At 44.4% G+C, this 15,774-nt stretch overlaps 1 protein-coding gene across 2 annotated transcripts in view; it reads left to right on the plus strand.

Annotated features, from left to right (window-relative positions):
• Nucleotides 1-15,774, plus strand: part of GMFB (glia maturation factor beta) — a 27,034-nt gene continuing 11,260 nt past the window's right edge. The window contains exons 1-7 of one of the 2 annotated variants that reach the window (XM_018082438.2): nt 1-211; nt 878-974; nt 1,367-1,416; nt 2,363-2,412; nt 3,410-3,492; nt 4,738-4,811; nt 7,194-10,950. In XM_018082438.2, coding sequence (XP_017937927.1) covers nt 173-211; nt 878-974; nt 1,367-1,416; nt 2,363-2,412; nt 3,410-3,492; nt 4,738-4,811; nt 7,194-7,265 — 465 coding nt within the window. In that variant the 5' untranslated portion in view covers nt 1-172 and the 3' untranslated portion in view covers nt 7,266-10,950. Of the gene's footprint in view, nt 212-877; nt 975-1,366; nt 1,417-2,362; nt 2,413-3,409; nt 3,493-4,737; nt 4,812-7,193; nt 10,951-15,774 lie in introns of those variants that run through there. The other variant, XM_029964089.1, reaches the window with a different exon arrangement.

A 15,774-nucleotide genomic window follows, 5' to 3' on the forward strand; every position in this document is an offset into this window, starting at 1 on the left:
ATTTGTTTTAGGAAAGCCTTGAAATACAGTCCTTTTGGCCCAAAAGCCTTGATGCCTTAGGAGTTTACAAATACAATACAAGCTGCAGATACTAAATAACTTCTTTATCTGGCTGGCACGAACCTCTTGGATACAGAGGTTGTGTGTATAAAATGTGGCTCAGGAAGTGGCCATGGTTGGCTTGGTGCTGTTCAGAAATTGCATGTGCAAGGCAAGATAACCTGCATGGCTGCTTGTGAAATAATGATTTCCTTCCTCATCTTCAGTGTGATGACTAATATGTTATCTGGGCATCTCTGCTGAGAACTTGGTGTGCACAAGGGGGAAAAAAAGGCTGCATGTTTTTTGGTTAAAATGTCTCAAATGCTTTGTGTGTAAATCTCAAAAGTTCAGTTAGTAAGCAGTGACCCTTAATCACTATCTTCTTCTGAAATACTAATGGTGGCTTCTATTATTTTAAATGCTTAAATTACTTTACCCCATTTACTGACCCTCCAAGGGGCTCCCTTATTTTCAGGATTTGTCAAATGAAGTGTAAAACTTACTTCTAAGTGTAGAAGTATAAAATCTGCTTCTGAAATGTAAAGTTTCCTTCTGAGAGCTATGAGAATAATCCCACTTCAGAAAGAGTTAATAAAATATTCGTAGGTAACTGCATGGCTTTGAGGAGGGATATTTAAAAAGATAAATGTTCTGTTAATGTGTTTGTTTGGTTTTTTTGAACTGGCTTATGTGATGTTCTGAAACTTTGTAAGGTGCACGCAGGCCCCCTTCAGCAGGGTTTGTGCACACATCTGTGTGACACAGGGATTTCTTTTCTGTTTTACTTTCCAGAGAGATTTATCTCTCCCTGCCCTGTGCCATTTCCTTTTTGCAGAGTGAATCTCTGGTGGTTTGTGATGTTGCCGAAGACCTGGTGGAGAAACTGAGAAAATTCCGGTTTCGCAAGGAGACCAACAATGCTGCCATTATAAGTAAGTTCCAAACATGCCTGACAAAAATTGCCACAAAGTCCTGTCTCCTCTTTTCCTCCCCCTGCACTGTTGCTGCTGTGACAGGTAAATGTGAGCCAAGAGGATGTTTGTTGTAGGAGCCGCAGTACTTCCAATTCTGCCTGTAATTTTAACACTAAAACAGGGCTGTTCTTATGAGACGAGACTCCATCTGCTCTTAGCAGAGTATTTATATGTAATTATGGCTCAGAGTCTACCACTGTTTGTGAAATGATTTTGGGAAGTCATGGGATGTGCTGAAGAAGCAAAGCAGAATCACAAGGGCTGTAATTGTTGAATGCTAAAAAGCTTCTGCATCCATTGTATAAGTCGATTGAAAACAACATTGATCTGTGTTTTATTTTGATTTATAGTGAAAATCGACAAGGATAAGCAGTTGGTGGTGCTGGATGAGGAGCATGAGGTTTGTTAAATGAATTGTAAATAAGAGTATCTTCAGCCTGCAATATATTGTTGTCTCTAAGGTACTGCCTTAGTTTCAAATTGTTATCAAACTCTTAATCTAATTTGGGTCATGAGCTTATTTAAATGCATGGTCACTCTGCATGTAAAGCACAGCACCATTAATAGTGAAACTATGCAGAAGCAATTGAGTTGACTAATTAACTGCACACCAAAAAAAAAAAAAAGTTATTTTTAAAGCTGTTTTAACTATGTAAAAAGCATCTTTGGCACCTGCTGTCTTTTTGAAGAGTTTTCTGCTGTGTTTCCACGTAGATCTGCACATTTGCCTCTGAGCTGGTCTGCCATCAATTAGAAGCAGGATTGCTAATCCCCTGCAGACTCTAAATTTGATGGGTGGCATAATAAGGTCAGCCCAGTGTGTGGTGTTTCTTAATGGTCCATAGGGCAAAATTAAATCCTTCCCAGGGATTTGAGCATTAACCATAGCTCTTGTTCCCTAGAATGTAGAAGTTAACATAAAATTTAAATAGAATGGGGACTCCTTTTTGACTGCTGAAAGAGGAAGGACTGAATTTCTCAAATTTTTCATTTATGTAGCTGATTTTAACATACTTTTTGGTGTGTGCTTGCTCACTTCTGTTTAGCACTAGAGTTAGCAAAGTGTAGCTGCCAACATAGCCAACTAGAGCCAAAAGTGTTTGCTAAACTCATTATGCCTAAAATAGGGGTGATTATTCATGCTAACGTTAATTCTGTGTTTAGTCACAGGACTCTGTTGGCACACAAGTCTTCCCAAACTGCTCTAGTAATTCGGGAGGTCGTTACCAGTTCACCTGTGGATGCACCTCTCCCTGTCTCCCAGGTGTTTCACTGTCCATTGCTCTGCTTTAACCTTCCAGTGCAGGACCATTTGCTCAAATATTGCTTGTGTTTAATGTCACCAGGGTATTTCTCCTGATGAGCTAAAAGATGAGCTGCCTGAGAGACAACCTCGATATCCTTCTCATGCTGCTGCCATTTGGTCTTACTCACTGCTGGAAGCTGTTCAAAACGTTGGACTTCACCTTTTTAGGCCAGTACTTGTTGTACTGATGCTTTATTTGTGAGATAATCCAGGGATCCATTCTCAGGGTGCACTGAACTGTTGTCCCACTCGTTGGAACAATGACTCATTTAAGCCTTTCCTGAGATTTTATTCCCTTTTAGACTATATAATGTTTGGGGAAGTAAAGCCAAGCCACACTGCTGGTAATGTAAAGAAGTGAGTAAAATGTACCAGTTTGTGGCTACTTCTAAATATAGAAGTGTGTCTGTGTAAGTCAGGATGTGTTTTGGTTCTTTCTTAGGATGTGGTTGTTGTTTTGCTGCAGTTACTGATTCTGGGATTGCTGTGGGCACGTGAGCTGGGGGGGAATCCTTGTTTTGGAAAAAAAATAAGGAACAACAGAGGGATGAGTAAATTGTTCTTTAACTAATGAAATAAAAGGGGTACTGAAGTTGTAAGTGAAGAAAGTACCTGCCTCCATCAGCCTCCAGAGCTGGCTGGCACTACTCCATGTGCTGTGCTGAATCTTTCCTTTCATGCCCACAGTGCAGTGGGAGGCTGTAAAACAGAAGTCCTGGCTAAAACTGCAGTTGAAATTCAGGAAAACACCTGAAACAACAAACTGCTTGGTCAGCAAAGAAAGAATTGGGCTTTCATTAAGCCAAAACCACACTGATGGGTGTGTGGGAAGTCTTTTTACCAAGCTGGGAGAGGAATATTTGCAATGTGAGGGTGTTTTTTAGCCCTGATGTGAAACATTACTAAGCCCTCACACCAAGGCAGGGTCAGTTCTGAAAGTCACATGTGGAAGTGAAAACAGAACAGTGAGACTTTTATTATCAAATTAAAACATCATCTGAAATGCAACAGTGACTTGTACCTGCATCAAGATCAAGAATTATATCCTAATAATCAGTTTCTTAGTTTCTTTAACCTCAGAAAAAACATTTATTGTGTATAGTTACAAGTACCAGCATGAAGATGGAAGAGTTTCTTATCCATTGTGCTTTATCTTCTCCAGTCCAGTTGGTGAGTGAACACTGTGATTGGTAGCTACTGTGTGATATAAATTTGGGAATATTATTTGCTATGGAAGATAAAATTGAGTGCTTAATGCTCTCAAGGAGGTTTTCCTGCCTTTGTGGTTCACATTTGGGGCACTTGGGCTGGATGATAGAAGAGATTCTCTCTTTTCCGTTTCCAAAGGCTGAGCCAGGAGTGTTGGTTTCCTGCTTAGAGGGCCAAAAGGTGTGTCTTCCTAAATGAGCTTGTGCTCAGCAACACCCTCCTGTAAAGGACAGGCCTGGAGCACTCTGCATCTGCTCATGTAGGCTTTAACCTAATTTAACCTGTTTCCTGTCACACTCTCCTCAAATCTTGGGGAATCCTCAAAATATGACCATATAAGGCTCAGGAAATGAGTGAAGAGCAGGCTGGAAGGTACCACCTCTGTTCCTAAGGGATTCTGTTCACCTGTCTTGCTATCCATGGATATCAGTGACTGGGAGGGGAAGAAATTCCTCATCTCAGAAGGACATGGGAACCCATTTATTTCTGAGGACCTTAGAGTCCTATTCTTTCATTCTGTCCACGAAAGGAACAGGACTCTGTAAGAGGGTGAGGATGGGATTTGAGAGGAGGGTTTCCTGGGGCCTGGATGCAATGGGCAGCAGCAGAGGATGCCTCCAAGCAGGGCTGTGACGTGATGGGCTGAAGGGCTGTCACAGCTGTGGGTGAAAAGGAGGAAAGGAGGGCTCCCTAACCCACATCTGGGCAGGTGAAAGTGCTGGAGAAAGTTCCAGGAGAAACAGGCTGTAATCCTGGATCATCCCAAGTTTATACTGAGCAGTTGCATCCTCTGCTTGTGTCACAGCAACCTGCAACATGAACTTACCTGGGCAGGGAAACGTGGGATTTTAATACAAACCAAATAACTGTGACTTGGTCTGGGCTCGCAGAGCTGAGTTGCTCCTGGGACTTCCATCTGTGTTCTGTATTGTGATAGTGTAGCTTGCTGGTATTACTGGATTATCCTTGTTATCCTCTGGAAGAAGATAAACTGATTGCATGTTTTACCCCTCATGACTCAGAGCTGGAGTAACTAGATATGTAAAACACTTTAGCAACTAATGAGCATATTCTTCTGTAGTTACCTGAGAATCTTCCTATGAATGTCTTCAGTTTTCAGTTTATAATTTAAAAAAAAATCTTATTTTTGAAGTGTTGACAGTCAAAATAACTAATCCAACCCTCTTTTTTCCCCCCTAACTACAGGATGTAAGCCTGAGCAGCAGATGATGTATGCTGGCAGCAAGAATAAGCTTGTACAGACAGCTGAACTCACTAAGGTATAAATGACTGCTGAAATAACTGTCCAGGTTGCAGAGGATGTTTTGAGTCTTGCTTGAACCCATGGCAAAAAGAGTTTTGTGAGACTTTGTGGTTACAGCAAACAGAATCTGGTTTAGGAAGAGTGGAGGAGGAGTGGGGGGGGATTTCTGGTGGTTTAGGGTACAGGAAGAACAGTGTTCTCAAAAATGAATATACCTACTGGTGGACTGGCTGGCTGTACTTTTGGGAATGAATTTATTGATGGGAAGAATAGACTGAAGGCTTAGTGTGGTGTGAAGCAGATCACTTTAGCTGCTTGCTGGAGCTGTGTGCTTGCAGCACAGCCTGCAGAACAAGGAACACGTGCCAAGTGCTGAACAATTTCTTCCTGTGCTTGGTTCCTCCAGTACTGAGACCAGAAGAAATCACTGCATTCACCAGGCCCAGGTGTATGTATATCCTAGAAAAGAAATGTCACCTGTTTTTCATTTTGGAGATCTTTGAAATCTCTGCTTAATTGGCACCTAGAATCCTTACATTTTTAGCTTCAAGCAGGAAAGCTTAATAGAGTCAGTAGTCACTTCATAGCATGTGAAATGACTTCACCAGTCCCCAACAACAGCATTCCCTTTAGGTGTTCCTTATCCTGCTGAGTCCTTTAACATCCCAGTAAAAATGTCTGCTGGGCCAGAGAGAGAACTATGAATCACAGACTGGTTTGGATGGAGGGGACCCTAAAGCCCATCTCATTCCACCCCCTGCCATGGGCAGGGACACCTTCCACTAGCCCAGGTTGCTCCAAACCCCGTCCAACCTGGCCTTGAACTTCTACCTCCTCCAGCTGTACCTTGTAAGAAGAGACCTCTCTGTTTTAAAGTAGACCTCAAGTTGACAGGAGTAAATGGGAAGGAAGCAGAAGATAAGATGGTGGAAACAATCAGCTCAGCCCCAAGAAATCTTTTTTTAGCCCTGTAGAAGCTGCATCTTGGAGGCCTGAGAACTGTGATAGAAAGGAGGAAGAGAAGACAGTTTCAAGTAAGTGAGAGAGAAGGGCTGGTAGGAAGAAGGTGAAAGCCTGGGGAGTAGCTCAGTTGGAGGTTCTTTCACCTCTGAAATAGGAGAAATTCAGTCTGAAAGTCTTTTGAGTGCAAGCCCAGGAGCGGATAGAGAGGTCCACGATCATCGTCCTTCTGAAGCTGGAGAAGACAGCCTGTCTCCAGTTGGGGTTGCTTGCTTGCTCTTTAAATGTGCTTTATTCTTGCCACTTGCTGAGCTGTGTTTCATTTTGGCTCATGCTGTGACTTCCTCCTGGTGTGATTTCTGCATGTGACTCAACTGAGTCCTCTCATTTTTTCAGTGACTTGCATATTAGCTTGGCTTCTGTTAAGCTGTTCTGTTCTGATAATGCTGAATGTTGGGGTTCCTCCAATTTGAAGGTCTGTGAATTTGTACAATTTACTTCCCTGACTCTTTGGACGAGATGATCCATCTGTGGGCATCTCATGGGCTCCAGTGAGCGCTGCACAATTAACGTGGCTTCTCTTCAAGGGTATTAAAAACCCAAACCACAACCAGTTACTTGCCCACATGGAATGTAAAAAGAGTATATTGGTGCCTTTGGTCCTATTTTCTGCTTCAAGGCTGTGTTCAAGGTTTGTTTAAGACTTCGCAAAGCTTTGGGTTGGTGGTTTTTAGGTTGTTTTGAGGGGTTGCCCAGAGAAGCTGTGGCTGCCCTGTCCCTGGAAGTGTCCAAGGCCAGGTTGGATGGGAGCTTGGAGCAACCTGGGATAGTGGAAGGTGTCCCTGCCCATGGCAGGAGGTGGAATGAGGTGGTCTTTAAGGTCCCTTCCAACCCAAACCATTCAAACCATTCTGGGATTCTGTGATTTTTGGGTTTGTTTTTTGTACAAGTGTTCTATTTTGAGGTACCCCCGGCTTGTTTCTTACAGGTAAAAACTGGATATTTTGGATTTATTTCAGTTCAAAGAAAGAGTAATTGTGGTTTGGGCTGAGCAAAATTCCTGAACTTTGGGTTTGAATAAAGCCCAGAGATGAAATTGTGTTCTTCAAGTACACAATCCTGCTGAGATAATGCATGTGAGATGGTGCCATTCCAGGGTCATTTTAGAATGTAGTGTGTGTGCTGCTCTCTAAGGAGAAGAATGAAGCCTAGGAATAGAAATTAGGAGATTCTTGTGCAGGTTACTTTTGTTCATCGCCACGTACTCTTGTGTATTTTCCACATATCTGATCCTTCCAAGAAAGCACCTGAACATTTTGGGTTTGTTACTGGTTTATTGCAGCTCAGACAACGTGTGTGGAAGGTGCTGCTTGCATTGTGTTGTTATCCCTTCCCAGTGCCACTCCCTCAGGAATTGATGCCGTGCCCTTTCGTTTAGGTATTCGAAATCAGAAATACAGAAGACCTCACTGAAGAGTGGCTGCGTGAGAAACTGGGCTTCTTCCACTAAGGAAAACCTCTGTACTAAGTATTTATGTACCATCCTGGTGACACTGGAACCAGACAATGAATACTTACATCCCAGCAATGCACTGTATTCACAGCTGTCTCCTGCAGTATCTCTCTTGTGCAGAGTTTGTGCAAAGAATAGCAGGTCTGTCTCCTTGAAGTAACAAATCTTTGCAGGTGTTTCCTTATTTGTACCTGCTAAAAGGGAATACTCCTCTGCAGGGACTCCTTTTGCACTCTTGTGACTAATATTTCTGTGACTAAAATAGTTGGGTTCTGGATTTATAACTATGTGCAAACATCACTTGGAAGCTGACGCTAACTTTTTCTGAGCTACAACTGCATCCTGGTGACACACGTTAGCCATTTTTATGCAGAATTTGTGTACTGTCACTTACTTTTCAGATTTTTTTGACTTAATGTCTTCTCAGTTTTGAAAACTACTCCCTGGAATCATTTGGTATTAAAAAGACAAAATCCTTGTACAGCAAATCCATCCATTTATCTTTCCATTGAGTCCATGTGAACTGTCTCAAATTCTTGGAACTAATTTTTGTCATTCCAGTAATTCCTCAGTTGCCTGAGTCAATCTTTCTAAATTTCAGGGCAAAGCTTTGACTGTCCAGTTCTCCTGCTAATACAGTCTCACAGGAACTAGCTGATAACTAAGGGCTGAACTACAACTCTGGTTCTTCTCATACCAGATTTCTTCTTGCATCTCTAACTTCTGACACTGTTGAGAAGTTTACCTCTGCTCATTTCCTGTTATCTGAACACCTGGTGATACTGTGTGCCTTTCATTTGTTAGCTTTAAAAGGACTTGAGAATTTTACACTGCCACTTCTTACAAATTTGGTAAAAACTTTGTTAAAAAAATCCGAGTAACGTTTGTTCCTAGTGCCTCGTGCTGCAGCTGACATCTGTTAAAACAAAAAGCCAACCTCTTTTTCTTTGAAATTCCAATCATCTGCTCCATTTGTAGGAGTCAAGAGGTTAAAGCTTTTCATGATAATGAATGATTTATATCTCTTTTGTTATGAAAGTTGGCCACACGTAGCTTTTGAGTACTTTAATTACAAATCTCTTAACTTTCTTAACCGCCTGTTGGTCAAAATTACATTCCAGACGAAGCTTTTGCATTAAGTGATCATTTGATTCTCATCTCTTTGAAACAGCAGATCTTCTAATGTGAAAATAGTATTTAACTTTTATAAGTGACCAGTCTTTTTACAGGTCTGTTTTATATTGACTAGAGTAGTTGCCTGACGTGGGACACGCTCAGCCCGTGCCGCGGCAGAAGGAGCACTCACGGGACAGTCTCTCGCTGTGAGTGTTTGTTGTGCTGCTGAACAAGTATCTGCGTAAGAGCAGCTTCCTGTTGATAACATACCTTAAAATACAGCTGCCCCAACCAATCTGCTCGCTGGGAAGGAATGCAGTGTTAAATTTGGAGGCCAGTATTTCATGCTGTGAAACCTTTGCTGAAAGAAGGGTTCTTTTTTCGTTCGTGAACGTACCCTGTGTTAGTGTTAAAACACTAATTCCTGCGAGATCACAAGGAATCCATTTGCAAAGGTCCTCAGTGTTGGTAAATCTCTTCTTAGTTTGATGTTATTGCTCATTTATTTGTATATAAATCTGACTTGAGAGGAGCTTTTCAAAATACGTGTTGGAATGATCCAATTAAATCGATCTTTCGGTGCGGGAAAGAAATGCTTGTAATTAAATTCCTGTGTTAACGTAGTGAACTGGAAAAACAATTTCATTTCCCTGGATGAAAAGATGTTGATTATGAAACTGTTGCTTGATCATTCTGTACTGCAAATCAATAAAAACAATGTCTTTTGTGACAAACATTGTATAAACAAGACTTTGGCTCAAAGGATAGCGTCATTCCAAGCATCAGCCTGGAAACAGCAGGAAGCTTGGGTGTTTTTGGGATTGAGCTGGAGGTGAGGCATGTCAAAGTACAGCGTGGGCGAGAGGGGAGCTGATGCTTGGAACGTTCAGCTTGATTTGCAGTGGGGAAAACTGGATTAATCGTCTTTGTTGTACTTTGTACACTGGTGGGCTGCCAGCAGCCAACTGCTGCCTGCACAGGTCTGCACAAAAATAACTGTACCAGAGGCCTGTCTCAGGAGGAAAGGGAGGAGCTGCTGCAGTCAGATGGTTCAGTTTGACTTTTCATCTCTGGATTGCTCCACCTTCGGCCAAGAAAACGCTGCTCCTTCCAGCTGCATCTTCAGCAGAGTTCTTCCACTTCACATGTTCTCGTGCCTCCACTTGAGCCCTTTCTGCCTTGGGTGCTGCCCCTCTGTTTGCAGAGAGCAAACAGCCCCTGTGAGAATTAAAGCCCAGTTTCTCCTGAGAGGTGATGTTGGTGCTGCTCAGCCCACCAGTATTACTCTCCAGCCAGCCTTGCCTGGCAGCTGTACCCCCTCCCCTCTCTGAGCTGTGGAAGCAGCTGCAGGTACTCAGAGGGTGTTTGCTGTTCCAGGCTTGTTCCTGCTCTCCTTGGTTTTCATGCAGTTTTGACACAACTGTCTGCTGCTAATTGTCCTGGGCTCTTGAGATACAGGCAGTGCTAATACCTGACTAAGCAAAGGCATTAATTATGTCCAGATCTTTCCTGTGCCAATACTACTTGTTTTCCCAACATCCTTTTCCCACCTTATCTGTAGAACTGTGTGTTCTGTGCTGCTGCCCCCCCAAGCTCAGTGGGAGGCAGATGAGTCCGTGTCCAGGCCAGTATGTTCCAGTGTAATCACACAATTCTCTTACATTTTCAGACCTCTGAAGAGGGATCTAAAGGACAACACAAATTAACCTGTGGGAGCCTTTGTAGCTAAAGGTCTGAGAGTCAGCATTTTCCATTGGGAGCTCCTATTTTTCAGGAGTTAGTAAGTCGGCCTTAAAATCCTTGGCCTGGAGTTAAAGGTCTCTCCAAGGGAGACTTCTGCCACAATTAATCAGGTTTGCTTTAAATATTGACTAGATGGCTGGGACACAGCTCCTGTAGTCCAGTTCATTGATGGTAAGCTGAATTAAAGCATGAGTTTGCATGTCAGCCCATGAAATGGACTTGTAGTGTTTGAATATTTTTAACAAGAAAATGTAAATGCTGGTATTTTGATGGCTGAAGTGTATTTCTAGTATCACGAATGCTATTCTGATCTATCAAAGGAGGCAATAATGGAGGTGTTGACACCTTTATCACTTCTCCAAAGGAGCATCTTGTGCACTTGTACCAGGATTCCTTTTTTGTATCTTTAACTGTAAAATAGCTGGTCCAGAAACGATGTTAAACTGGTGACAGGGGCCTGACTCAAACAGGCAGAAGCAAGAGAGCTCAATTCCTCGCTTCAGTGCGCTCCAGAAATAAATATCATGCAACATTTTTTGGTACAACACGTAATGACTGTGAAACAGAGCCATGGTGGGACATAGAGGGGGCTCAGTGAAACTCTTGCATTTGTTCCATGGTCCCAAAGCACTGTTGTGAAAGGTCTGAGAGGTTCAGGGCCAGGTCTGAGAATTTGGCAGTTCCATGAAAATACCAGTAACCAGTACAACTTCCATATGCTGTTTAGTCTCTGCTAGTTCACACTGCATGTTTACTTTAAACCAAATCTTTTTTTTGCTAAGCATGGTGCTTGTATTGGTTTAAATAAAATGTTTCATTAAGAGGTTGTGTTGCCCTCTTTTAATTGCAGGGTGGTATGTGGGTGTCTGACAGGGAAAATCTGGGAATGCTGGTATGATCCCTCTGTTTCTCAGCTTCCTGGAGTTGTGGAGTAAAATACAGAGTGCAGGAGCCAACTGAACAATGTCAGAGCAGCTGTCAATGGGACCCCAAGGCTTGAAGAAGACAGAGGAATTTAGTTGTATTTTTCCTTCTCATCTCTTTCCTGCCCAAGAAACCACTGGAATAATTTGATCAAAGCACTCCTTTTCCTCATTATTGCTGTTTCTTCTTTTCATGGAGATCTTTCTCCTGTATTGTTGAAAAAACTGCCCAAGGTAATCCAAGGAATTCAGCCTTGGTACCTGACATGCACTAATAGGCCACAAATTAGACATGATAGAAATAAACCCCTTTGCTCCCAGGTGAGAGAGCTCTGTGAGGGAGAAAATGCACAGCTGCTGCAGCACATCTGGCTCCTGGATGGCATCTCAGTCACCAAAGTCACAACAAAATCTGTTGACAAAATCTCTGGGAAAAAAAAAAAACTGCTGTGGGAGAAGAATGGTGCTGCAGAACAGCTGAGTAAAGGAGAGGAAAAAAGGAATAAATAGCTCTCCCATGGGAGGGGAAGGTCACCTGTGTGATCACTGAGTGCTTCACTAGGAAATGAGGCGATGGTTTATTGGTACTGCCAGATCACAGACAGTAAAAACAACAGCAGAATAAAAAGGATTGCCAGGACATCCAAGGATATGAAGTGAAGGGCAGCTGCTTCCAGTCAGGAAAGGTCATTGACTTGTAATAGTTCAGATGAAAAGGGCAGCTGAGTGGTTATTAAAGTCCAAACCAGAGAAGGGAATGGGAAATAAAACATGAAACCTCCAGGCCAGAGAACAAACCTGCTGTGCACCCATAGTGTCCCACAGCTGGGGCTTTCTCTCCCAGGTGTGTGAAGAGACGCCTTGCCCAGGGCTGGGAGTTTTCTAAGGAGATCCCTTGGCTTGGCAGGATCTCTGGGGATAATGTGGGAGAAGAGAAGAAATGTAATTGGTTTTGAAGGAGCTGGAAGAGGAATCATAGAACGGTTTCAGTTGGAAGGGACCTTAAAAATGATCTCATTCCACCCCCTGCCATGGGCAGGGACACCTTCCACTATCCCAGGTTGCTCCAAACCCCGTCCTGCCTGGCCTTGAACACTTCCAGGGATGGGAGCTGGGGCAGTTGCTGCCCCTGTGTGCTGGAGTCTGTGAGCTGCCTGTGGCTACTGTTCCATGTCCCCCACAGGTCATGGGATTGATTGAAGTACAAGCTGGGTCCCCAAAGCTCCTCACTGCTCCTCACAGGGGAAGGTCCTGCCACATTGTTGGGTGCATGTGAGGGTGGGGAAGTCAAGCACAAGCAGGTGAGATATTGAAGTGGTGCTATTGAGAGGCAGAACAGCTGGATATGGAGCAGCCTGGAGGGGAAGAGCTGGTGGGGCTGTGGGACACACCTGAGGTGTGTAAGAGTGCTTGGGATTTGTTCAGCTGGACTCCTGTATGGCAGGGGTGAGGGTTTAAGGTGGGCCTCACCCCTTGGAACAAAAGGCAGGACATGAGGCAGGTGGGTCATCCCCTGCACTTGTTGGTTTGCCCAGATGGGGCAGTTTTGGTGATGCTCCCCAAGGTCTAAAAAAAAATCATGCTCAGCTTCATTGTGGGAAAGCCTGCAAGGGGAGTTTTATGGATCTCAGTGCTGGAGATCTTGGATTTGGCTTCTGCACGTGTAACTCGGTTTGGTAACATTCTCTGCAGGGTAAATCAGTGTCCATCAGTATCTGCAGGGAGGTGTCAGAGGATGGATCAGGCTCTGCTCCGCGGTGCTGAGCAACGGGACACGAGGCAATGGGCAGAAACTGATGCCCAGGAAGTTCCACCTGAATGTGAGGGAGAACCTCCTTTCCTGTGCAGTGACCAAGCACTGGAACAGACTGCCCAGAGAGGTTTGGAGTCTCCCTTACTGGAGATATTCCAGATATGCTCTGGGATGACCCTGCTTGAGGAGGGAGGTGGGACCAGATGAATCACTTCCAGCCTTGCCCATTCTGTGATATTCTGTGATTCTGTAAATGTGGCCACCATTCCCCAACAAGGTCTTGTAGGCCTTTTTCCATACCTGCTGTTCCTCTGCGTGCCACTAAAAGGATGTGATCCTCATGGACAACAGGCTGTGTGCTGCAGGGATGTGCAGCATTCCCGTGCAGCCTCGCCTTGCTCTGACTGACCTCCACGTCTTTTCTCCGACGTGCCATGAAGTGAAGGAGATCATTCCAACACATTTGCATGGATGTGGTTAATCAGTGCAGTCCATTGTGCTCCACCATGGGGGGATCGTCTCCTCTGGACTGTTCCTGTCGTGTTTCATTCTTCCAGGGACTGCAAACACTCTCTGGGTTAACCCTGTTCACCTCTGGAGCTCCGGGAGACGTCTCCTACGGAACGTGATGGAGCTCGGCCAAAACTCCCCCGACAGCTCTGGCAGCTCCTCAGCAGGGGACAGAGAGGAGACAGGAGCAATTATCATCCAGAAGGACTCTGAATGCAGAACAGATGTGAACACTGGGAAAACAGCACGTCTGTCTTTCACGGCAAATTTACTCCTGCGACGGGGAAGTCCCATCCGGGCTGTTTGAAAGGCACACACTGTTACCCCCGTTCCTGCTGTTCTGTGCCATGAGTCCCATGAATGCTGCTTCTCTTCCCTTTCCTGCAGCCCTCGGCTCAGCAATTAATATAATGCACCCTTGAAATCCCTGTGCCAAACAGCAGCTGGTGTTGTCACCTCTCTTCTGCGGGAAATGGGAAGACAGCAGAAGAAACTGGGGCAGAAAACATTCAGCTGAAAGGGAAGGGGGCACCAGCCATCCCACACTTTCACCGAGGCCTTAGTGGATGGAAGCAGAGCAAAAATTAGGGTTTTGTGTCCTTATGGAGCTGAAGAGAACAAGAGAGATTTAGCATTTCTTCAAAATGATGTCTAATTTTAAATATCCGCCGTTGGAAAACGCTGCTGGATAATTGGAAGGAGAACGTGCCCGCCTTGCTCACAACTGCAGTCTGCCTGGCCATCTGCTCTGCCAGCAACAAATCCTGGATTGATCCACGAGTGTGATTAATTCAGCAAGGCCAGCGGGATCAAGGGATCAGCTACAGACAATATTTATACCCCACCTCCAACTGTGAATGTGCAATTGTTTGGTTCAGGAGTACAAAACAAATTGTATAGCTGTATTACTGGGAGAATAGATGAATAGAGGCATCCACTCAACAGCCTTTTTTTTTTTCTTGGATGGCCCCATTCCAGGGTCTCTAAGTAGAGTCCAACTTAAGCCCCTGTTCCCTGGCTGGGAGGTGAAGTGAAATGAGCTGTTCTCATTTCACAGGGAGTTCTGCATCTTCAGTGCTGCCCTTGCCTCCTTCCTGCAGTTTAGTCCTACAGTCTTGGAGGCACTGGCTCTGTGCCCTCATCCACATGGGCTGGAGAGGCAGATGTGGAGTGTGAGCCAGCCACTCCACCCTCCTCCCTGTGCCTGGTGGGAGAACTCCTACGGACACAGAGCCAGAGCGGGGCAGGACTGAAATCTTAAGAACAGCCAGCAGGGTGGATTTCTAGCACTGGTACAGCTTTGAGCTGATTTGACAATAAGGATGTAGCTGGAGAGATCAAAAGCAAGATTTGTGAAGGAATTTAGATGTAGATGAAGGCTTTTGAAATCCTATTTACTGTGATTTAAGTGTGTGAGTACACATTGGGCCCGAAGGTGCTGTACTCCAGGCCACACAGAATGTCTGTGGGAGAACAGGGCCACCAAAGTCTGGCTGTTGAGAAGACACTGAGCCCTGAACAGCTTATTTTTGGGGGGCAGAAACAATAAGGATGTTAATCCCCATCCCTGGAATTGTTCAAGGCCAGGTTGGATGGGGTTTGAGCAACCTGGTCTAGTGGGAGGTGCAGGGGGGTGGAACTGGATGATCTTCAAGGTCCCTTCCAACTCAAACCGTTCTGGGATTCTAAGAGCTAAGGACCAAGGGTGACATTTTTGGAGTTATCATTGCTACAGACAGGCTAACCTAGAATGTTTGGGAAAGTCCCTCTCTTTGTTAATGAGCAGCCAAATCCTGAAGCACGTTATAAAATAGTTCTTGAAAATAGAATTATTGGTCCCTTTGCTTGTCCACACACTGGTATCATGTCTTGGTCTCATAATTGTGTAGAGAGCCATTAACAGGAGCTCTGTGCAGCAAGAGAAAAACAAACCCTGTTGTTTAGAGGACAGGTTGAATATTCAGTATTTAGCCTATTAAATGAAAACTGTTGCCATCTGACAGTAAATGTTGGAGGGATTGAGGCCACGGGTGGATTCTGTAATGAGTCATGGTGAGATGCCTGGCAGTGTCCATGCTTTGAAACTGGTTTTCAAATGTGATCGTTTCTCTCGAGACTCACTTCCAGTGCAAATGAATTTATAATGTTAATTTGTTTATGTGGTCATTACATAACGGGAGAGCCTAAACAGGGATTCTGGGGGTGAGTTAATTAGTGCTACAGGAAAGGATATTTGCCAGTCTGGACTTGCAAGTCCAGGCATCTTTTCATCCTGTGTTTCAAAGACTGAACCAACACCCCCACCCTGCTGTCTCTTGGGGCATCAAGGGGGGAAGTGGCTGAGGAGTTCTGTGCTTTTGCTGCTCCTGACGAGTCTTTAGAGGTGTGCAGGAAGGTGACCTTGGCTGGGCTGTGCCAGAGGCACTGGGAGAGTCTCTGCTAAATTCACAGAATCCCAGAA

This window comes from Manacus vitellinus, unplaced genomic scaffold, assembly GCF_001715985.3.
Source record: "Manacus vitellinus isolate BGI_N305 unplaced genomic scaffold, ASM171598v3 scaffold_6_pilon, whole genome shotgun sequence".
NCBI lineage: Eukaryota > Metazoa > Chordata > Aves > Passeriformes > Pipridae > Manacus > Manacus vitellinus.